Source organism: Cnephaeus nilssonii, assembly GCF_951640355.1.
Source record: "Cnephaeus nilssonii genome assembly, chromosome: 12".
NCBI lineage: Eukaryota > Metazoa > Chordata > Mammalia > Chiroptera > Vespertilionidae > Cnephaeus > Cnephaeus nilssonii.
In genome coordinates this window covers 53860960-53886164 of record NC_137083.1, presented here as the reverse complement: position 1 = coordinate 53886164, position 25205 = coordinate 53860960, and the positions used below count along the sequence as shown (strand labels likewise).

General features: G+C 39.0%; 1 protein-coding gene across 11 annotated transcripts in view; it reads left to right on the top strand.

Moving 5' to 3' along the window:
• LOC307107955 (putative RNA-binding protein Luc7-like 2) overlaps positions 1 to 24782 on the top strand; it is a gene marked incomplete at its 3' end in the record, with an annotated part of 85322 nt that extends 60540 nt beyond the window's left edge. For 9 of the 11 annotated variants that reach the window (XM_079785538.1, XM_079785536.1, XM_079785540.1 and 6 more), the window contains 7 exons: positions 730 to 840; positions 6703 to 6846; positions 10847 to 11023; positions 12613 to 12704; positions 15198 to 15227; positions 20389 to 20580; positions 24605 to 24782. In XM_079785538.1, coding sequence (XP_079641664.1) covers positions 730 to 840; positions 6703 to 6846; positions 10847 to 11023; positions 12613 to 12704; positions 15198 to 15227; positions 20389 to 20580; positions 24605 to 24782 — 924 coding nt within the window. The remainder of the gene's footprint in view (positions 1 to 729; positions 841 to 6702; positions 6847 to 10846; positions 11024 to 12612; positions 12705 to 15197; positions 15228 to 20388; positions 20581 to 24604) is intronic. The other 2 variants (XM_079785539.1, XM_079785544.1) reach the window with 1 other exon arrangement.
• Between the last annotated feature and the right edge of the window lie 423 nt (positions 24783 to 25205).

Here is a 25205-nt window from a genome sequence, read left to right as displayed (position 1 = left end):
TTCAAGATTTATTTGCAACTTTGATAGATGAAATGTGTAATATAAGTGTAGTTTTAACCTGCATTTCTCTTATGAGTGAGTTTGAACATATTTCATATATTTAAGATCTGTTTATATTTCCTTTTATAGTGAACTGTCAGTTTACAATATTTTTTTGCTATTGGTTAATCTTTGATGTCAACATTTATTTTTAGTTGATTTGTACTAACTTGACATATTATGAAATTAGTCCTTCCCTCAGATAATACTTTGCATTTCCCCCCCCTGTTTTTCTTTTGGTAGTTATGGGTCTTGTAGAATATTTTTAGTTATCTAATTAATCTTTTTAAAATCCCTATTGGATTAATTAATTAATTAAGGCCTTCCCTATTCTGAGGTGATGAGTTCTCTATCATTTTCTTCTGGTTTCTTTCCTGCTTTTCACTTTCAGCTAATTTTTGGGTTAACCATCCATTTTTAGAATTTGATATGTGCTGAGTAAATTTATATTTTTAAATAAAACACTTATATTTTAAATTATACAGACACATACATACATATATGTAAATAAAATGGAAATATTAGCCATAGCTGTCAGCTGGAAAGGAAGTGAGATTCTTGATCACTTTCTTTAAAATTGCTCACCCATGGATATGTCTTATTGATTTAAAAGTGTAATTTTTGAGTAAAGATATTTCTGAAGAAAGTTGATTTTTCTGGAAATAATTGTCTTTTAATTGAACTATGTAGGCTATGGATCATCTGCAGTCATTTATTGCCGATTGTGATAGAAGAACAGAAGTGGCCAAGAAAAGATTAGCAGAAACTCAAGAAGAGATTAGTGCAGAAGTGGCAGCAAAGGTAACAATTTCAATATTATGTTTTTAAAAAATATATATATTTCTTTATTGATTTCAGAAAGGAAGGGAGAGGGAGAGATAGAAACACCAATGATAAGAAAGGATCATTGATCGGCTGCCTCCTGCACGCCCCCCACTGGGGATCGAGCCCGCAACCCCGGCATGTGCCTTTGGCTGGAATCGAACCTGGGACCCTTCAGTCCACAGGCCGACACTCTATCCACTAAGCCAGTGATGGGCAACCTTTTGAGCTTGGTGTGTCAAACTTCGCCAAAAAACTGAGCATAACTCGGGTAGTGTGTCACTTTGAGGAAAAAACATTATTTCGCAAATGTTTCATCCTCAGGAGCAGCAAATGTTTCATCCTCAGCATGCAGCCGCCTCAGCAGCCATGTGTCATCAGAAATGGCTACGCGTGTCAGTGCTGACACGCGTGTCATAGGTTCGCCATCATTGCACTAAGCCAAATGGGCTAGGGCATCAATTTTTTCAATAGTACAGAATATAGTTTTATCTTTTAATTTTGAAAAATTACATTCACAGAAGCTTGCAAAGACAAATGGGAAATTCTATGTACTCTTCCTCTAGCTTTCTCTTAAGTTAAGATATCTTACACAACCAGTACAGTGTCAAAGGCAATAAATTATTGGTCCAGTCCTTGTATTTTATTCAGATTTCACCAGTTATGCATGCATTTACTTGTTTTGTGTGTGTAGCTCTACGCAGTTTTATCACATATGCAAATTGGATAAATATTATAATAATTACATTAATTGTAGCATTATCATCACAAGGCTTCCTCATGTTAACCCTTTATAGCCGCACGCACCGCCCTTTCCCCTACCCCCTGGCAACCACTAACTTATTTTCTGTCTTTATAATTATAACACGGGCCCTGTGCACGAATTCGTGCACCTTGAAAGGAACTGTGGGCCATGAGGCTGCAGTGGGCACAGGGCTGGGTGGGTCTCGGCCCATCCTCCATGCCCACCCTGGCCCCTTCCTCTGCGGCTCCCGGTCCCCTGTCTGCTGGCAGCCCTGCTCCTGCCGCCGCCGCTCCCACTGCTGACAGCGCCAGCCCCGCTTGCACCTGCTGAAGGTGCAGAGCAATTGGGGCCGGAGCCAGCAGCCGGTGTGAGCAGGGCCGGCACCGTCAGTGGGTGTGAGCGGTGGCTGCTGCCCCGATTGCCCCTCAGGAGCATCGGGAGGTGGAAAAGCCCTGAGAGGCAATCGGGGCCAGCAGCCACCACTCACACCCGCTGCCGGCTCCGAGCGATTAGCACCGGCATTGGGTGTGAGTGGGGTCAGTGCTGGCAGCAGGAGCGAGCACTGGGTGAGACCGTGATGTGTGGGAGCAAAGAATTTTCAGTAACCACCCAGAAGCTCACAATGATGACAGTGACTGGCGCCCCTGCTCACCTCCATCATCCCGCCGCGGCCGACGCCCACATTTCGCACTCTGACGCCTGTTGCCGACACCTGCATGTTCCGTGCACGCCCCCTGGTGGTCAGTGCATTTCATAGCGACCAGTTGTTCGGTTGTTCCACTGTTCGGTCTATTTGCATATTAGCCTTTTATTATATAGGATTATTTCACCTAATAGCACATAAATGGAGTCATGCAGTACCTATCCTCTTAAGATTAGCTTTTTATATTCAACACAACTTGAGATTCATACAAGTTGTTTTATCAGTAGTTCATTCCTTTTTATTTCTGAGTAGTATCCCATGGTATGGATATATTGCAGTTTAACCACTCAAATATTGAAGGGAACATTTGGGTTGTTTCCAGTTACTGGCTAATATCAATAAAGCTGCAGTAAACATTCATGTACAGATTTTTGTGTGGACATAAGTTTTTATTTCTCTGGGATAAATAACCAAGACTGCAATTGCTAGGTCATATGGTAAGGCCATTTTTAGTTTTGGAAGCAAGTACCAAACTTTTTTTTCTAGAGTGGCTGTATCATTTTACATTCCTACCAGCAATGTGTTAGTGATCCACTTTCTTCACAAAGTGCCAGCATTTTGATGATGTCACTGTTTTATTCATTCTGAAAGGTGTGTTACTACATCTCATTGTGGTTTCAGTTTGCATTTCCCTAATGACTAATGACTTTGTACGTTATTTTCATGTGCTTATTTGCCATCTGTATATTCTCTTCAGTGAATGTCTTGTATGTCTTATGCCCATTTTCCAAATGGAATGTTCTTTCTTTTTTATAAATATGTTTTTATTGATTTTTAAGAGGGGAAAGGAGAGGGAGAGAAATGTCAATGTAAGAGAGATACATCAATCTGTTGCCTCCTGTTGAACCCGCAACCTGGGCATGTGCCCTACCCGGGAATTGAAACGATCTCCTTTTGGTGCATGGGACAATACTCAACCAACTGAGCCACACAGGCTAGGGCAAGAATGCTCACTTTTTAAATGTTGAGTTTTATCTACTCACTACTTTTTTTTTTTTTTTAATACATTTTTATTGGTTTTCAAGAGAGGGGAAGGTGGGGGGAGAGAAAAACATTGATGTGAGAAACATCAGTCGGCTGCCTTCCGCATGCACTCCAACTGGGGATCAAACCAGAAACCTGGGTATGTGCCTTGACCTGGAATCGAACCGGTAACCTTTGGTGCACAGTACAAGCCTCAACCAACTGAGCTACATCTACCAGGGCAACTCACTATTTTTAAAAAATATTTTTGTTGTGAACTTATACACAAAAGTAGAGAAAAATACAGCGAATCCTAATGGATTCAAAGCTGTCAGCTTTCTATTGTTTCATTATTTTACTAGAGGCCCAGTGCACAAAAATTTGTGCCCTAGGGGGTCCCTCAGCCAGGCCTGCACCCTCTCACAGTCCAGGACCCCTTGGGGGATGTCTGCCTTCTGGATTAGGCCGGCTCCCCACTAAGCTGGCAGTCGGACATCCCTCTTGCACTCCGGGACCCCTCGCTCCTTACCGCCCACCTGCTCCTTAGTGCTGCTGTGGAGGCAGGAGAGGCTCCCGCCACCGCCGCTGCACTCGCCAGCTGTGAGCCTGGCTTCTGGCTGAGCACCACTACCCCTGTGGGAGCTCACTGACCACCAGGGGGCAGCTCCTGCATTGAGCATCTGCCCCCTGGTGGTCAGTGCACATCATAGCGACCAGTCGTTCTGATTGTTTCGCCGTAATGGTCACTTAGGGTTTTATATAAACTAGTGGCCCAGTGCACGAAATTCGTGCACGGGAGGGGAGATGTTCCTCAGCCCAGCCTGCACCCTCTCCTCTGGGACACCTTTGGGGATGTCCACCTGCCAGTTTAGGCATGATTCCTAAACTGGCAGGTGGACATCCCTCTCACAATCCAGGACTGCTGACTCCTAACTGCTCAACTGCCTGCCTGCCCGATCGCCCCTAACCACTATGCCTGCTGGCCTGATTACCCCCAACTGCTCCCCTGTCAGCCTTCTTGCCCCCACCCTGCCGGCCTAATCACCCACAACTGCCCCTCTCTGCTGGCCTGCTTGCTCCCAACTGTACCCCCTGCCAGCCTGATCACTCCCACCTACCCCCCTGTTCGCCCCCAACTGCCACCCCTGCCAGCCAGCTTGCTCCCAACTGCCCCCCCCCCCTGCCGGCCAGCTTGCCCCAAACTCCCCTCCCGCCGGCCTGATTGCCCCTAACCGCCTTTGCCTCAGCCCCGCCACCATGGCTTTGTCAGGAAGGACGTCTGGAAGGTCTCCCGGTCTAATTAGCATATTACCCTTTTATTAGTATAGATAAGCAACTTCTAGATGTCATATTTCACTTCTAAAATATAACCACAGAGTCATACCCATGAAGTTAACAAGATTTAACCTTTTGCACTCGGATGTCGAGTGTGACTCGACACGGTTAGCATTGGTAGCAGCTCGAGAAAAAAGCAAGCGAGTGCAAAGGGTTAGAAATTACTTAATACACACAGTGTGTTTCTTTTTCCTATATAATTGGTGTGGTCTAATCAGAATTCAGAAAAGGTCCATATGTTGCATTTTGTTGGTTTGATGACTTCCTACTTTATAACATTCTGTACCATTCCATGTAGTGTAGTACATTTTATGAAAATGCAGAATGCGATAGTTGTCCAGGTAGGATAGTTATCCAGCATTAAATACTATAGTGCTTTGATATGTATGTACAAAGGGAAATGGATTCCCTTATTTGTGAAAAGGTTACTTTCAACCAACTTTTTCTGAAAAGTTCTCTGAAGATGAGGATTATAAAGATGGACATACTAAAGTACTCTCTCGTGTTTGAAAGGGATCTACAATTGCTGGCTAGATCCCAAGCTGTATTGGTTATCCATCACTACCAAAATGCAGTTTAACAAACTACCTCAAAATTCAGGGACTGGAAACAGTAAGTATTTATTTAGCTCATTGACTACTGATTTAGGCTGAACTTGACTGGGTATTTATTCCTGTTTTAGCGGGGCTCTCTCCCTTCCTTGTCTTCCAGTCAGCTGGAGGTTACTGAACTAATTTCTCAGGGTGAGAATTGAAAAACAAAAGCATCAAGCTCATTCTTGAATAAGAACTTTTCAAGCCATTCCTTGTGTCATGTTTGCTACCGCCTTGTTAACCAAAGCCAGTTAATTATGTGGTCAAGATCAGATTCAGAATATGATGATACTCGGTAAAATAGCAAAGGGCGTGGGTACAGGGAAGAATGAAGAGTTTGGGGCATTAATGCAATTATTCCATGACAGATATTTAAAGAAAAATACCACTTTGTTAAAGAGGTAATGATAATAGAGTTGGAAATTTCTTGGATTGAAGGAAATTGAGAAGTAAAGATTATTTGAGAAGTACGTCTTATTTTATTAAGACCAGATATCCATATCAAATTAGAACCTTCTTTGCTAATATAATGGACCACATAGGATAAATACTTACTTATGGCCAAAAAATAGACTATGTGTACCTATAAGTGCCATTAAAAGAAAAGGAATGAACTAGGATGATGGTGGTGCTGAGGAGGAGGAGGAGGAGGAGGAGGAGGAGACATATCAAATCCCAAGGAAAACATTAATTCCAGTGAAAAGACATGGACTAAGGGAGAAGGGTTGTCATGCTATTATACTAAAAATCAGTAATGTGCTACGCAATGTATGTGCAAGGCACATTTTCTTGTTTCTCATAGCTTTGTGAGATATTAAATCCCTGCTACTCAGATGAGGAAGTAGATTCAGGTGAAATAATATGACCAAAATTGTACACGTAGTAACTGACTTGCCAGATATCTAAAGTAATATATTTGCTTCAAAGAGAATTCACCAGCACCAGTTTATATCTTTAACTCATATTTGAGCTAATGCTGTTTGTCAGGCATTGGAAATACAAAGATGGGAAATATAGATAGCTATCTTTAATGTGGTATGATATATATAAAAGTAATTGTAAAAAATACGAAGGTAACTCAAAAGAGGATTTGGCTCTCTGCTTTTGTGTGTAAGTGGAGGTAAAATATAGTGATTGATCAAGAATGCTTCATAGAATAGACTCCAATTGGATCTTGTTCAGTGAATAGACATTCACTAGGCAGGCAAGTGAGTTAAAGGGATGACATCCCAAGAAGAAAGGGTATTTTATACTTGGAATACACTGCCAAAGCCGAGGTTGCAAAGTGATAGCTTAGAGATCAGATGTATCCCTGACCTCACCGAAGTGAAGGAGGCAAGCTCAAAACATCCTAATGTCTCACGAATTTATGGTGTGCTCAGAAAGCATTGTTTATAATTATATTGCCTCATATAATAACTCTTCTGAGCATTTCTGAAATATTTTGAACTTCGATTCTTTGTCTGCTTTTTATTCGTGATCTTCTTTTCTGTTACTTTTAGGCAGAACGTGTTCATGAGTTAAATGAAGAAATTGGTAAATTGTTGGCTAAGGTGGAACAACTAGGAGCTGAAGGAAATGTGGAAGAATCTCAAAAAGTAATGGATGAAGTAGAGAAAGCACGGGCAAAGAAAAGAGAAGCAGAGGTAACTAAATTCTTAATGTTGGTCTGTAAAGCCTTATTATCTATACTTTATTTTTAATTCCTCACTGGAGGAGTGAGGATATTTTTTCCATTATTTTTTAGAGAGAGTAGGGGGCGGCGCGCGGAGAGAGAGAGAGAGAGAAGAGAGAAGAGAAACATTGATGTGAGAGGGACATATCGGTTGTTTGTCTCCCGCTCGAGCCCTGACCAGGGCCAGGGATTGAACCTGCAACCAAGGTAACGTGCCCTTGACCTGGAATTGAACCTAAGACCTTTTGGCCCCCAGACCGGCAATCTAACCACTGAACAAAACTGGCCAGGGCAGTATCTACTTCTCAGAACATATATAATTAGTCCATGTCATACTAATGGGTTATATATCAAAATTAGTGGTTTTTGGAATTTGGAGCCATTGATATGAAATTTATAGCTGGTAAATAAAATTAACTGAACTAGCTAGTCATACACAGCAGTCATTTGTGTCTGTGTGCATGCACACACACTGCATATATCTGGTTACTGTGATACCCTATTCTCCATTTTACATCCATGCAACTCTAGCATTCTCCCTTCTCTTCCCACCTCAGTACAGTCCGCTAGCACCTTGTGAGCCTCAGCTCTTCCTCCACAGCACAGTTAAAATCTGATATCCTGCACACGAAGTTCTATTATGTTTGGCCCAAAATTCTATTTTGTTTTTTAAGAAATTGAATGCCTTCATATGAGATTGTATTTTCCACTTTTGCAGTAGTCTCCATTGCTTGTAACTGCATCATACCTGGGTTTAATTTGTTGTTATAGCCTTAAGGCAGAAGCTTAGGTCATTGATTTTAGACCATTTAATGTTATATGTTTTCTTCTAAGCACAACTATAGCTGCATCCCACAGATTTTCATTGTAATTTAATTTAAAAATTTACCTATTATTGCTTGTGATTTCTTTTCTTCTCTCTTTCCCTCCTCCTCCTCCTCTTCCTCCTCCTCCTCTCCTCCTCTCCCCTCCTCCTCCTCCAACTGTTTATGATAGCATAAACAGTTGATTAACACAGATTTTGTATGTTATATGTATTATATACAATATTCTTACAATAAAGGTAGTGAAGTGAAAATATAGTACTACACTGTATTTATCGATACTGTAAGTTTGTCATCTGCTTCATCTTCAGTACCAACATCAATACTGTCTTATGATACAAAATACTATAGATGTTTAACATATAACTAACACTAGACCACAGAAATGAAAAAGATAATGTGAAAAAGAAATTTATGTTTATTTACAGATATAACAATAATTCATGCTAAAATAATGGAGAAGCAGTAATAGTCATCTGATGGCACACATAAATTAATTGAAATTCCATGGCACACCAAAAAATATATTTTTTGCCAGTCTATCAAAAAATAGGTATAATTTTAATTCATTTACACTGGATGGCTATTGTTGTGTTGGCTGTTGTCTTTTTTTAAGTCTTTCATTAAAGCCTTTTTTTTAGAGAGAGAGGAAGGGAGAGTGGAGAGACAGACATTGATGTAAGAGAGAAACATCAATTGATTGCCCCCCTCATAAGCCCCAACTGGGGGGTCGAAGCTGCAACCTGGGTATGTACTGAGATCAGGAGTCAAACCTGTCACCCTTTGGTGTATGGGACCACACTTCAACCAACCTAGTCACACTGGCCAGGGCTGTTGTCATTTTTTTATTTGGCAGTCTAAGGGAAAAGAGGTCAGTACTCCTGACTAAATAGTCAGGTATCGCATGTTTAAAATTTTTTGCAGCATACTGGTTGAAAAATCTCTGGCCTAGTGTAATCAGTAAGATTGCTTCACAGTAGCCTAGCCTATACATTAATGAATAATTATAAAATTTTAATGGCATACAGTATTCCAAGTCATATTCATAATACAGTATTGGAAACATAATTTTATATATATATTTCTTTTTAATTGATTTCAGAGAGAGGAAGGGAGAGGGAGAGAGAAACATCAATGATGAGAGAGAATCATTTGGGAGCCGTGTTATTAATTAACTAGAAGCCCGTTGCACGAAGTTTTGTGCAATAGACCTTCCTTCACCTGGCTCCTGGCACCAGTTTTCCGCCAGCAGCAGTTTTCCTCTGGCCACCTGCCAATCGGAGAGCCTCCCGCCAGCACGATCGGCCACCCTGAGAGGAACTCTGATCGGGAGGCGCTCCGATCGGCGGTTGGCCAGAGGAAAACTGCTGCTGGCGGAAAACTGGTGCTGGCAGCCACGCAATCGGCCACCCCGAGTTCCGCCACCGGCGCCTTCCGCCGGCTCCATCGGTCCTCCCGCAGTGCGGGGGGCGGGGGACTCACGAGTCTCCCGTTCCCCCCGCCCCTCATCCTGTCAGCCCAATTGGCCACCCCAAGTCCCGCCCCCAGCCTGCTGCCGGCCCAATTGTGAGCGTAGCAGAGTGATGGTTATTTGCATACTTTCCTTTTATTAGGTAGGACTAGAAGCCCGTTGCACGAAGTTTCGTGCAATAGACTTTCACCTGGCTGCTGGCACCAGTTTTCTGCCAGCAGCAGTTTTCCTCTGGCCACCCGCCGATCAGAGCGCCTCCCGCCAGCGCGATCGGCTACCCTGAGAGGAACTCCGATCAGCGGGTAGCCAGAGGAAAACTGCTGCTGGCGGAAAACTGGTGCCGGCAGCCACACAATCGGCCACCCCGAGTTTCGCCACCAGTGTCTTCCTCCGGCCCCATGGGTCCTTCCACAGAGTCGGCCGTTTAGGCCGGCGGTAGGAGCGGGGGTCGGGGACTCGCGAGTCCCCGCCCCCCGCTCCTACCGCCGGCCAATCGGCCACCCTGAGTCCCGCGCCTCCAGCCGGCCCAATCGTGGGCGTAGCGGAGTGATGCAATTTGCATATTACCTTTTTATTATGGAGGATGTTTATGGTATTACACTAAACGAAATGGAAAATATGCAAGAAGCTCAAGAGCATAGTTTTTACTGTGTTATCCAGTGTACTGTAGAGATGAGCTGATCACATATTTGTTTTATAAAATGTCTTTCAGTTTGGGTTTGTCTGATTTTTGTCAGGAATACCACTAAAGTTATGTTACATCCTGTCAGAAGGCACATGTTAATGGTTTGTCCTATAACTGTGATGTTACTATGTTAGTGTTTGGTATTGACACTTGGAGACGATAAGTATTTTGTTTCCCGTCACTTTTTGATTCACAAGTTATTGGTTACTTTTGTCTGAATGTATTGACTCCCTTTTAAAGAACTTTTCAATAGATTATATCCAGCAATGTCCACTTATATCTATATCTCCTTAGTCAAAGCTACACAGAAGCTTGGAAAAGTTTTTAACTGTGTATGCTCAAAACAAAGAGCAGAATTCTGTCAATAAGGAAAAAAGGATACAGTGGATATACAAACCTACTAGTATTAATTATTTCATTATTGAACAATATAAATAAAATGGTTGGGTATAAGATATCTAAATTTCAGTAAGGCATTTTTCATCTCTTGTCTTATAAACTATTACTTTTAGTATGAAGTTTATTATTTGTATGCCCCATCCTCATTTCCAAAGGGATGTGTAAGAAAGAAGGCAGTGGAAGGAAGCTGTAACGTTATAGAAGATGTGCATGCCTTCTCTGCAAGCATGGGCGACTTCTACTTCCTTGATTCTTCACTGATAAATAGTTTTGGGGTTGCTACAGCTCATTTTTAACAAAAATTATAGAAAACAGAACATTGAGAAAAACTTTCAGAAAGTTGTGTTCTGTATCATGGTAGATACAGTAGTTCTTGGTAAAAAGTATTTGGGGCTCCAATTTTTTTTATTCCTAGTGAAGAGGTCCTGAGACAGAGGATGGGGGGTTATGGGGAATCTAGAATTTTCATGACAAAATAGCCATGCTTTTGTGTATTCATTAGAAAACATTTTGTTCTTTAGAAAAGTGTATTTTGTTTAATTGATTGATGTTCATTGAAGTTTTATGAACATTGTTTTTCACTTTTGTCTAGGAAGTGTATCGGAATTCTATGCCAGCTTCCAGTTTCCAACAGCAGAAACTTCGAGTCTGTGAAGTCTGCTCTGCTTATTTAGGTCTTCATGATAATGACAGACGACTGGCTGATCATTTTGGGGGTAAACTGCACCTGGGATTTATTGAAATAAGAGAGAAGCTTGAAGAATTAAAGGTATATTGTTAAATTAATATCACTTTATCTAATTTAACCATTCATTCTTTTGATCTGTATTAGTTGTCTTTTCATATAGTAATCTTGACTGTGAGTCTCTTTCACAATTCATACTGGATAGTGTAGGATTTCAAATGGAGATACCAGCTGGTTTAATGGATAATATTTGAGAGACAGACCTTTAAATACTATTCCCCTATTCTTGGAGGTAGTAGTTGAATATGATGGAGTAGAAATATTGCAAACTGGTTTTAAACTAATTCTTTTATACAAAGTCCCCTAAGTTTTTCTCTCTTTTTTTCTATAAAATAATATAATATTTACTCTAAAGGAAGTTTGAGAAAATGAACCGAATATTTAGTTGAAATATTTTACAGTTCTTCACTATATAGCAAGCTGATAGGACCTCTAGTTTTATTTTACACTCCTGTCCCCATTTCTGAAAGGAGTTAGAATGAAACCTATTTTTAAAAAAAGGACAATCACTATCAAATAAGTAAGCTATTCTGAGAGAGGCAACAAGTTCTTACTCATCTGCTGAGTTCTATTGAGATGATAAGCAAACAGAAAAGGTATTTCTGAGGAGGCAAACATAAACAGATTGATGAATATTGTAGTTAATAGTGGGCTCTCTGTATTCTGAGTAGCTAAGATGATCTCGCTCAGGTAAGTTTTAAAAAAATGACAAAATGAGTTTCAGTATAGCAAATGGTACCTACTTGGGAGTCTTTGCAGATAGACCTTGCAACAGGACAGTTTAGCATTTTACTGTTTTTAAAACAGCAGCATCAGGATGGTATTGGAAGTGACAGAAAACATTTCTATATTGGAAATCATAGAGCATGGGAACTTGTGATTTATAATGGTTGATTTCTTTTAAAAAATACAAAATAATGCTAGAAAGTATTCAGAGGAGAAAAAATTTATAGAACTAATTTTCAAATATTAAGAGGTCATGAAGGCCCTAGCTTGGTAGCTCCGTTAGAGTGTCATCTTAATACGCCAAGGTGCGAGTTCGATCCCTGGTCAGGGTATATACAATAAGCAAGCAGAATGCACAAATAGTGGAATAACAAATCAGTGTTTCTCTCTCCCTCTCTCCCTCTCCCCCTCTCCCACCTCTCTCTTTCTAAAAATCAATAAGTAAATTTAAAAAAAGTAGAAGAAGTCATGGAGGACCATGAAATTTTATAAATTTTACAAAAAGAGGAAAGATTGCCGAAACCGGTTTGGCTCAGTGGATAGAGCGTCGGCCTGCGGACTCAAGGGTCCCAGGTTCGATTCCGGTCAAGGGCATGTACCTTGGTTGCGGGCACATCCCCAGTAGGGGGTGTGCAATAGGCAGCTGATCGATGTTTCTCTCTCATCGATGTTTCTAACTCTCTATCCCTCTCTCTTCCTCTCTGTAAAAAATCAATAAAATATATTTTAAAAATATTGAATTGTTATTAGCAGATTTTGATGTTACTTGTACAATATTGGAAACCAGATCTGGCTAAAGTTTAGGATAATGCTCATTAAGAATGGACCCAATAAATAATGCTTCTCATTTATTACTATTTAAACTTAGTTGTTGTTTTTTTTTTAAGAGAGTTGTAGCTGAGAAGCAGGAGAAAAGAAACCAGGAACGCCTGAAGCGAAGAGAAGAAAGGGAGAGAGAAGAAAGGGAAAAGTTGAGGAGGTATGGAGTAATGAATTGAAATAGTCCAAGTATTTGAAGTTGAAAATCCTTGTTTCTAATTTGAGATGTGTGTGGTATAAGATTTTAGATGTTAACAAATGTAGACATGGGAAATTTTTGTTTACTCTTTAAAATGCTACCATGCAAAACAATGTTTGTTCAAGTATGTTAACGTAATGGCCATTAAAGTCAAGGTCCTTTTTTCCTTCAAAGTGTATGGAAGAGGTAATAAAGGGAGAGTCACATCTTTGTTTTATAAGCTATATAAAAAAGCTGTTTCCAACCCCCTGATTTTCATGATGGGATAGATTTGTACCAGGTTGGCATGGAACTATTTTTATGATGTATTTTATGCTTGATAAAAGGTTTGGATTTTTTGTTTTATTAATTAAATTTACTTTCATTCTACACTCAATTCTAGGAGCTATAAACTTTAAAAATGTTTATTAATTCAATAATAGGTAAATTATTTTTAATTGGTATTAATAGTTATTTTTATATTGGTATTGGTTGATAAAATCATATAACTCTTCATATTTACAATGTTTAAATGTTCTGGGTTACTTTTATTCATTATCAACAAATTGCTTGGTACTCTGCTCTGGTGGCAACATTCTTTGTATGTCTTGTTCATAACTTCGACAATTTTAGGATGGGCAGGTATGCCACAAATGGTTCACCTGTAGTTCTAATTTATAATGTTCCCTTAATTGTATTACACATCTCTGAAATTTAAATGCCTTACCCTTGATAATATGTATAGGTCATTCCAACTTCTTAGCTTTTTTTTTTTTTTTTTAAAATATTTTTATTGAGTTCAGGAGGGAAAGAGATAGAAAAGAAACATCAATGATGAGAGAGAATCATTGATTGGCTGTCTCCTGCACCCCCTACTTGTGATCGAGCCCGCAACCCCGGGCATGTGCTGTGACTGAGAATCAAACCGTGACCTCCTGGTTCATAGGTCAACACTAAGCCACTGAGCCATGCTGGCTGGGCCATCTTCCTCTTTGGGGAAGTGCTGTCATTCCTCCATTGATGAATATGTTCTTCATTTATCATAAATTTCACCTCAGAGCTTTAGCTCTATTCTCTTTTGTGTGCTCTGATGGTGATATTGCCCAATACTGTAATATTTAAAACAATATAAATGGCATTAGAAATCTCAGTTTAACTTAAAATTCAACTGAATGTAGTGCCATTAATATAAATGATTCAACTGAGGTAAAGCAAATGAGAAAAAAGTATTCTTTGCTGAACTACATTTTCACATTTGTAGATGACAAGAAAGTACATTACATCTTTTCTGTTGCCACTTGACAAATTCTTTTAAACGATAATTATAAATGCAATGTATTTCAGTAATGCTTCTTAAAAATTTTTAATCTGTATATGAACTTAAGTATTCTAGCTAAGTATGGAAGATGAGGAAATTGCAAGTAAGTTCAAAATTACACAGGATAGGATTCCAGCTATGGTACTGAAAAAGGCAATGGTAAAAATTACTATTACTTACCGAGTGCCATTTTCCAGGCACTGTGCTAAGAATTTATCTCTAGCAGTTCATCTAATCCTTACAATTCCCCTTTGAAATTGATATTACTATCCTTCTTTTACAAATGACAAACTAAGCCGAGGGGAATATATATGTCTGCCAAGGTCACACAGATGGTGAGTGGTGGAACCAGAGTTGAAACATCAGGCTGATTCCAAAGCCATGCTTCAACCATCTATATAGTCTCCACAAAAAAAATATAATATTGGCTATTACTATTTATTGAGTGTTAATTGTGTGCTAGGAAATGTAAGAGTGTTTTATGTAAGTGTCATGTGTCATGTTAAACATGTTGTGTCCCCTGGCCTGGTGGCTCAGTTGGTTGGCGTGTCATCTTGTATACCAAAAGGTTTCCAGTTCAATCCCCCAGTTGGGGTACACGCAGGAGGCAGCTGATCAGTGTTTCTTTCACATTGATGTTTCTCTCTCTTTCTCTACCCCTTCCTCTCTCTTCAAAAATCAATAAAACATATCCTTGGGTGAGAAGAACGGAAAGGGAGGGAGGGAGGGAGGGGAGGGAAACGGTGTAAGATTGATTTGGGTGTTCTAGGGATTATAGTATGAGTTTGCAGATCCAAAGTGTATGCAACTCAGATCATAGAAATTTTACTCTGTTCCCAGAGGGAAAGAAGAAATGACAGATAGAAATACCAAAGAATTTTTCCAGGGTTGGAAAGTAAGTGGTTTCTGGAGAATTAGTGAGTTGTGATGTACTGTGTTAAGAGCCAGGTTAAGAGAATTCATATGCCAAGGTGGGGAAGTCTGTAGAGTTCGTGGTGTATTTTGAAAATGTTTCTGTGAATACACATGCCTTATATTTATAAAGTTAATATAAAAATTACAAATCAGGAAGAATGTAATTTTTAATAGCCCAGCATACTTATTCTCATTTATAATTACTTTTCTAAAAAATAGATTGTTTTGTTTTGTTTTTTTAGGTCTCGATCACATAGCAAGAATCCCAAAAGGTAGGTATAATACAAGTTAAGTAGTGAAGCTGTTTTTTTTCAAATATGGGTGTTATAGATAAAATGCCTTTTAAAAATGAATGAGAATAGATTAGTACACTTAATATTTTTATAGTTCAAGTTCAAGCAATATCTTTTAAGAAGAAACTGTTCAGAAGATACCCATGCACTATAGTTTAGTTTTATCAAAGTAAAATTATATAAACAGTGCCCTGGAGTTAGGGGGAAAACTTAAAACATTTCAGAATATTTTTTTAAATTTTTGTTGATTTCAGAGAGGGAGAGATAGAAACATCAATGATCAGAATCATAAATTGGTGGCTGCCTCCTGCATGCCCCTTACTGGAGATCAGTCACCAGGTTCATAGGTCGACTTTCAACCATTGAACCACACCGGCTGGGCTAGAGTCTTTATTTTTTTTTTAATTGGCATTTATGTGCACTTTTTTTTTTTTAAGCAAAGTTAGCTTACTTTTTTAAATTATTTTAAAAAATTTATTGATTTCAGAGAGGAAGGGAGAGAGAGATAGAGACACCAATGATGAGAGAGAGAATGATTTATTGGCTGCCTCCTGGGGATCAAGCCTGCAACCGGGCATGTGCCCTTGACCAGGATTGAAACTGGGACGCTTCAGTCTGCAGGCTAATGCTCTATTCACTGAGCTAAACCAGCTAGGGCCAGAGTATTTCTCTAAAATCTCATTTAGAAGCTCAGGGTAAATATGTGACAGGATTTTTTTTTTTTTAAATAAATTTGGGTGGTGCATCTAAGAAACATTCTAAGAGAGGTACCTGTTGAAAATGTAAGTAGGTTAAATAATTGGATACATTTTTGAATGAGAGGTTCATGGTGGATTAGTAAGGGAAACTAAAATGTTTAGTTCAGCCCTGGCCAGTGTGTACTGTGCACTGAAAGGTTACCATTTCGATTGCTGGTCAGGGCACATAGGAAAATGCCCTGTCGAAGTGCAAACGGGAAGCAGCTGATCGCTGTTCCTCATATCAATGTTTTTCTCTCTCCTCCCTTTCCCTCCCTCCCTCCCTCCCTCCCTCCCTCTCTCTCTCTCTCTCTCTCTCTCTCTCTCTCTCTCTCTCTCTCTCTCTCTCAAAAATCAATAAAAACATATTAAAAATAAAATGTTTAGTTTATGCCTCCATCTTGACTTTATATGAGTTAGTACTTACCCTTGGTAACTGATCACAAAAAGCTTGAAAGGGGCACTTTCAGCCTTAAGGAGGAAAAGGACATGATAACACTTTTCTTTGACTTACGGATTTCATATTTGGGGGCTTTTTGAAGCCTTTCTTTACAATTTTTACTAGCTACTGGTAATTGTTTTCTATCTGAGAAAGGTGGGAAAACATGGTGTGCTTTATCGTTCTTAATTCTTCACTTGCCATTCTCATTCTTATCCTTGACTCTTTCTCATGAATTTATTCCCACCTAGAATGCCCTTTTTCATTCTTTTTTTTTTTTTTAATATATTTTATTGATTTTTTACAGAGAGGAAGGGTGAGGGATAGAGAGCTGGAAACACCGATGAGAGAGAAACATAGACCAGCTGCCTCCTGCACACCCCCCACTGGGGATGTGCCCACAACCAATGTACATGCCCTTGACCGGAATCGAACTTGGGACCCTTTAGTCCGCAGACCGACGCTCTATCCACTGAGCCAAACCAGTTTCGGCCCCTTTCTCATTCTTTTTGAAATCCTAGTATTCCTCTTGTTTGGATGACATTTTTTAAAAAAAAACATTCCAAGTACTCTTAACTGTATTGAGTAACTATTTCCCGAGAACTTTTCCCTCTAAACAGGAGCATTTGTCTTTATAAAAGAAAAACCTGCCCTAGCTGGTTTGGCTTAGTGGATAGAGCGTCGGCCTGCAGACTGAATGGTCCCGGGTTCAATTTTGGTCAAGGGCACATGCGTGGGTTACAGGCTCGATCCCTAGTAGGGGACGTGCAGGAGGCAGCTGATCAATGATTTTCTCTCATCATTGGGGTTTCTATATATCCCTCGCTTTCTCTCTGAAATCAATAAAAATATTACAAAAAAAAAAAAAAAAAAACCAAAACCTTACATTTTTTGGATGCCCCTAAGTGGTTTTTAACCTTTCAGTTATTTTTCTGCTTAAAACACTAAAAAGCTAAGACATTAGTAAATAAAGAGGACCAGTTGGGTTAGCTAATTTATGTTGTGAGTTTCTCAAATCTAAAATAGAAGTATAAGCATTAAATGATGATACTATTCAGTTTATTGGTTGGTTAATGCAAGCTGCTTACCTTTGTTGAAAAAAATATTTAAATTATTTGTATAAGTGAAATAAATTATGTCAGCTCTGTTTAAGTCCTCCAAAGATACTCCATTTCTTTTTTTACTACCTGACCTATTTTTATTTATTGCCCACATATCTGGAATACGTATATGGGTTGGTCAAAAGTAGGTTTACAATTGTTTGTGTAGAAAATACAGTAATAAATAAGTAATAATATAAGAATAAACTCTGTGTTTCCCTTACAACTATAAACCTACTCTTGCACATCCGTGTAATTGCAGCACAATCTTCTTAGTACCAAGAACGGTGCATTAGGCATCCAGTAAATATTTTTTGAATGATGGATAACTTTAAAAAGATAAATGAAGTAATACATTGAAAGAAATGGATTTATTGTAATAGCTCAAAATGAGTGATTAACCAAAATAACATTTGGCAAAACTTGTATTGAATGAATTTTAAGCTCTTTCCCCCTGCATAAAATTGTATCTTGTGAATTTTCATGTCAAGGAAGAAGTCTAACTTCTTTAAGATTCTGAATCTGCCCTGTCAAGCTAACTGTATATAACAATGCATACCTATTGTGCAGATTAAACAATTTACTAGAATGTGTCTGCTCTGCGGAAGTGCACCAGCTCAAAGAAGTATGGATAATAAAATAATTTTGTTTTGTTAAACCTCACCTGAGGATATTTTCCCATTGATTTTTAGAGAGAGTAGGAGAGGAAGAGACAGAGAAGAAAACATCAATGTGAGAGAGAGACATTAAATGGTTGCCTCTCAAAGGTGCCCCAACCAGAGTACATGCCCTTTATCGGAATTGAATCTGTGACCCTTCAGTCTGCAGGCTGACTCTCTATCCACTGAGTCAAATCGCCTAGGGCTCCCCCTGCTTCATAAAAAATATATATATATATAAAAATATAATTAATATTTTATTGATTTCAGAGAGGAAGGGAGAGGTAGAATCATTGATTAGCTGCCTCCTGCACAACTCCTACTGGGGATTGAGCCTGCAACCCAGGCATGTGCCCTTGACCGGAATCGAACCTGGGACCCTTCAGTCCGTAGGCCAACGCTCTATCCACTGAGCCAAACCAGCCAGGGCTATATCAGAAATATTTTTAAAAATCTTTTTTTATTGCCTAGCTGGTGTTGCACAGTGGTTGAGCCTTGGCCTACAAATGGGGAAGTCATGGTTTGATTCCTGGCCCAAGTTGTGAGCTCAATCACCACTAAGGGGTGTGTAGCAAGCAGCCAGTCAGTGATTCTCATCATTAATTTTTCCATCTCTCGCTCCCTCTCCCTTTCTTTCTTTGAAATCAATAAAAATGTAATACAAATATTTTTTATTGATTTTTAGATAGAGAGGAAGGGAAGGGGGAAAGAGAAAGAAAAACAATGTAAAAGTGGAACAGCGATTGGCTACTCTACACGCCCCTTTGGGGATCGAGCCCAAAACCTGGGCATGTGCCCTGACCAGGAATTGAACCAGCAACCTCTAGGTACTTGAGAGAATGCCCAACCGACTGAGCCACACTGGACAGGGCCAGAAATGTTTTTTTCAAGTGTGAAATATTCTGTTCAATTATGGTTGTTATGTCCACAGTATGTGCCTTTCTTTGACCATAATGTTGACATACACTATATGCTTTTAAAGTTCACTTAACAAAATAATCATTGGAAAATAAAATCAGTTTGCACATGTAACACCTGAATAATGTGCTTTTGTACTGTTATATTAAGTGCCTCTTCTAAGTTTCATACCTTTATTTCTCATTGTTTTCCCTCAGTTCTTCTGCATATGCCATCCCCTCACCACACACAATACACAAGTTAGTTTTGTGACCAAGTGGAGACTACAGAAGTGTTTTTCCTTCTAGCTTCTTTTTTTTTTTTTTTTAAATATGTTTTTATTGATTTCAGAAAGAAGAAGGTAGAGGGCGAGAGAGAGAGAGAAAAAAATCAATGATGAGAATCGATAGGCTGCCTACTGCATGCCCCCTACTGGGAATTGAGCCTACAATCTGGGCATGTGCTCTGACCAGGAACCCAACCATGATCCCCTGATTCATAGGTCGATGCTAAATCACAGAGCCACACTAGACGGGCTGTCTTATTCTGTTTGGATTACACTGTGACTAGGCATATTGTGGACATTCAAACTTCTTTCTTTTTTTAAAATATATTTTTATTTATTGATTTTAGAGAGGAATGGAGAGGGAGAGAGAGAAACATCAATGATGAGAGAGAATCATTGATTGGCTGCCTTCTGCATGCTTCCCACTGGGGATCGAGTCTGCAACCTGAGTGTGTGCACTGAACAGGAATTGAACCATGACCCCTGGTTCATAGGCCAACGCTCAACCACTGAGCCACTTCAGCTCTCTGGATTAGAGTGGTCATACAAAACCTCTCTAATCCAGAGAGCTGAAGCTTATTCTAAACAATATTTTTTTCAAGTCTCCTCCCTTCTATCCATGTCCATCAGGTACCTGCTTTATCTAAAGTATACTAAAAGTCTTAGAAGTTTAAATGAAATTCATTCCATAAAGCATTTAGATAATACAATCCCTGATGTGTAGTAGTGATATAGATTGGTTTCCTTTTTTTATATTCCTGATGTAAATTTATACACTATTGATTGACCTTTGTGTGCGTCATAGCAACTGGTCGTTCTGGTGTTCGGTCGATTTACATATTAGCCTTTTATTTTATAGGATTATATGGGATACCAGCAGTTTCAGTGTGGATTTAGTTGACTTGAATAGAATTGGCATTAAGCAAAGCTACTAAGGGATAGTTTCTGTTTAAAGAGAGGCTTTAGTCAATGAGCAGTGTAGTGTTGACAAAGCTAAAATGTAAATCAAATGTTTTTTGTAGATCCAGGTCCAGAGAGCATCGCCGACATCGATCTCGCTCCATGTCACGAGAACGGAAGAGGAGAACTCGGTCTAAATCTCGAGAGAAGCGCCATCGCCACAGATCTCGTTCTAGCAGCCGAAGTCGCAGCCGCAGCCACCAGAGAAGTGGGCACAGTTCTAGAGACAGAAGCAGAGAGCGATCCAGGAGGAGGTACTGAGGTGTCCATAAGAGGACATGGAACTACCTTTATGGTTTAGAATTGGAATACTATTGGTTTGAAACTTGCATCTGGTAATATGTACACATTTGTGTGTGGGTGTATTAACAGTTTTTTCCCTGATTGTATGGGTAGTTCAGGAAGAATATTCTTATGAGCCAGAGTAAGACATTTGGAACAAATATGTGCAGAGGTTATGCTTTTCTCTGCGTGGTGTGTTTTTGGCGGGGGGGTGGGGGTGGGGACGACGACGTACTTCATGGGCAAATAATTTTAGGTACCAATAGTCTTAGAGGTTTTTTTTCTGTATGTATTGATGAATTAGGGGCTCTGAGCAGTCCTTTCATTGAATTGTTCAGCTTTGTTTGACATTGTTTTCCATACTTCTTTGAGCTGGTGCACTTCCGCAGAGCAGACACATTCTAGTATATTGTTGTTTAATCTGCATAATAGGTATGCATTGTTATATACAGTTAGCTTGACAGGGCAGATTCAGAATCTTAAAGAAGTTAGACTTCTTCCTTGACATGAAAATTCACAAGATACAAGGAGTGCAGACCCAGGGTAAAGTAAGTTTAAGGACCTGGAAATTTCATCGGGACAAAGGATAACAATGTGGTGAAGCCTTAGTACTCTGTCTATATAGACCAAACTCCCAAAGTGTCTCAGGTTACACGATGGTCCTTAAGCTAGTTCATTTCTGTGGAGCATAAGCCACACTTTAGGTTGTTTTTTTTTTTTCTTGATAACTTTTTTTTTTTTTTATTTCAGAGAGAAGGGGAGAGAGAGTAACATCAGTGATGAGAGAGAATCATCAATCTGCTGCCTCCTGCATGCTCCCCACTGGGGATCAACCGTGCGTGATCTCCTGGTTCATAGGTCGATGCTCAAACACTGAGCAACACTGGCCCGGGCCTTGGCAACTCTTCTTAAACATGCATATAATTTTTTGAGTTCCTGGTCTCTACTGGTTTTAAATTGTCTATGGATTATGCTACATAAAAACCATGATAGAATCCACATAACGCTGTTTAAACTTTCTGTTTTTTTTTATTTTATTCCCAACCAGCCATTCCCTGAAACCACTCACAAGCTGAGTTAGTTCATAGGCTGTCAATCAATATTTATTATATTCTTGATTTGTTCCAAGTAAGTCTTTCCTCCCCAGCTTTATTGAGGTATAATTGGCAAATAAAATTCTAAGATATTTAAAGTGTGCACTGTGGTGATTTGAGGTACATTACAAAAGCATTTTCACCATTAATTAATTAGCACATTCATCACCTCACATATTTATCTCTCTCTTTTGTTTTTGGTGAGAACATTTAAGTTCTACTCTCTTAGCAAACCAAGAAGTTCTTAAGGTGACTTTAATCAGGAAGAACTGTATACTTTCTACGGTAGGTCTAGTAAAAAATACCAAATATAACATAGTTGAGCAACTTTATTCAAGTGAGTTAGAACACAGGACTAACATCTTGGACAACAGAATGATATAAAACCTAGCATATTACAAAGTGCTAAACTGTATGTCATAGAGTAATACAGGAGTGTAGATGTTTATTCCAGAGCAATAAAAAAATGGCTCAGGTAGTAGATAAAACTTGAATAAAGTGGGTATCATTTGAATAGGTAAAGCCAGGTAGGAAAAGATGACTGATTATCAGGCAAAGGTAGAGAATGAGCAGGGAATTTATATAAGGGATAGTTTCTGATAGTGTGATTTGCCACTTATCTCAAATTCTTAAAACTGTAGGCATGGTGCCATGCCCAGAAAAATGCATTTAAAAAAATTTTAACTGCACTGTAAATTTTGGGAATCATTCTGCTGGTTGATGGATGGTCTAGACAATTTCGCTGGAGAGCCCGCCCACCTTTCATTGTTTCTGGTGTCTGTCACCTCTTTTATGGTGGTTGAGATAGAAGGGCTACTCTCTGAGATTGTGTTGTTCTAGTCCTTAATGCTTCCTGCATTCATGAAGTTGTATAGGACATTTTCCCACCATACACTTGATACCTCTACTAAATTTTCAGCATGTCCTAAAGAGGATTATTTTTGTAAAAATTTTGCTTTTCTCTAGAGCACTTCTAATCTTCATATTCAAATTACTCTCTTTCAAAGTAATAGTCTTTGTTTTACCAAAAATTATTGGAAAGTTGCTATTAAAACCTACATGTTATAAGTTATTGCTATATATTTGAGTTTAATTTTCAAGGTAAAAGTCTAAGTTAAGAGTCTTTTAATGATTTGTTGTTCCCCTGCCTCAGCTGAAATACTGGTCTGATATAAGCATATTCTGTTTGTGACCTTTCCCTTGCAACAGTTACCCTTGGTAAATGAGGGCCATTTTCAATTCTCCTGCTTCCTACTTCCTATAGTGCAGACCCTGGAGTCCGATTAGTTGGGTTCAGTGGCCTGGGCCAAGTAATTTAATTATCCTACCTTTCTTTCCCCATCTACTAGGTAGAGATAGATAGTAAGAATACCTGCTTTATTAGGATTATTGGTAATTTGAGTGAAATAGTGAATGGAAATTGCTAGTATATAGGCATTGTAATCTCTCACAAAGCATTAGTTGATGCTCATCTCATAGTTGATTTTCAGTTATTACTGACCTCTAACTCGTCATCTCCATATTCCATTCTCATGAAGTATGGATAGGATTAATGTAGCCAGATGTGTACTGTGTTTTTTTTACACATCACTTTTAAATTAAGCTCATTAAAACCTTAATTAAGCAGAATGCTCAAAGTTGGCATTACTTTATCTTTCAACCTTTTTAGTTTAATCCTCTTTAACTATATTTCTAGAACTGAGTATAGTAGTAGTTTTTTCCTGCCATAGAAGTTGAAAGTATTACTTAATCAGGCCTCAGATCCAAATTCTGAACATGGGTTAAGTGAAATAATTATGTAAAAGTATTATGTCACCTATAAAGAATGAAATAAATATATGTGGTACTGATTCATTCTAGATGTTGAAAGTATAGAAAATTCCATATTAATTCTGATCCCGTAATGTCCTTTGGTTTTTCTACTGACTGAATCTCTGATATGAGCTTGTTTTGTTATTATTTACTTTGTTGAAGTTGGGTGTGGGAATAGAGAGGTGGTATTAAGAAACAGTCATGGTTGGGGACTCTTTCCCCCTCCCCACTTGGGAATCTGTGCTGTGGGACTCTTTTCCCCTCCCCATGTGGGAGTCTGTTCTTGTTTCTCAATAAATTTCCACCATTGCTATAAAAAGAAAGAAAAAAGAAACAGTCATGGTTAATCAAGATTTATAATAGTGTGATTGTCTTTCTCTGTCTTCCATCCTGATTTTTATTTGTTGGTTGAATGAGCTAACTCAGGAGGAGTAAAGCACATTTTGAAAATAATGAATGGTTACCTTGTCATTAAATGAGTAGTTTTCTTATCTAAGTTGTCTGCAAGGCCAAATCTGGCCCCCTAGCCTGTTTTTGTATAGCCAGCAAACTACGGATGGTTTTTACATTGTTAAAGGGTTGATAAAAAGAAAAGGAAGAAGAATATACCACAGAGACTGTATGTGACCTCAAAACCTCAAGTACTTACTCTGACCAGACAGCAAAAAAAGTTTGCAGAGCCCCTGTTTAAGACATTGATTTCCATCCTATGTGGGATCTACATTCTATTATATATTTTAAAATAAGATAATATGGTTTGCTTTTTTAAGTTATTGTCTATAATTCTTATGTTAAATGCATTTGCTATGAATTGGAGAAGGTTTTTTGATTGCCTCTCAGAATGAGAATGTCCTATAAATTCTTATTTTCGAATATGGTTTTTCACCCTTATCTGTTTTCACCCATGTCTTTGTTTTAGATAGACCCTTATCAAATATGGTAGTGCTCTTTTCTGTCAGAACACTGACTCTTGTCTTTCTTGGATATATTCTGTATGTCTTCAGCAGTCATACCTTAATATTTATCCGATTCTTTCTCTTGGATTTTGGGTTCCCCAACACATTTTGCTCCTTAAATTAATATTTTTCAGATCCTCAAAAGAAAGATTCAGAGACCAAGACTTAGCATCACGTGACAGAGACAGGAATTCAAGAGACAGATCACCTCGTGACAGAGATCGAAAAGATAAGAAGCGGTCCTATGAGAGCGCTAATGGCAGATCAGAAGACAGGAGGAGCTCTGAAGAGCGCGAAGCAGGGGAGATCTAATTAGCTGTGTACATATCCTCAATCCTTAAGCTTCCTATGGAGTTACATACTATTGTTTAGTTTACAGCTGTTTGGGGTGACACAGGGAGCAGTTCCAGACACCGATCCAGCTAGGCTAGATACACAGTATCTAACTTGATCTGAACTGAACTTGTTTTCCTGATGTAGCCTAAACTACATCTAGAGTTTCTGGTGAACATGTAATACAGTTCTGAAAATACAGTTTTATAAAAGACGCAGAGGTCTTTATTCTTTCAAGTAGGAGTGATAGTGAATGAATTGTGTAACTTGCCTTGGGATTTTTTGAGCATTTGTAAAATGCTGTCTTCCTTTCTAGTACAAACCGCAGCTTTTGGAATTTTCCTTTTTAATTCTTCTTCCTCTGACTTTTTGTATCCCCTAATACCTCCGACCCTCTAATTA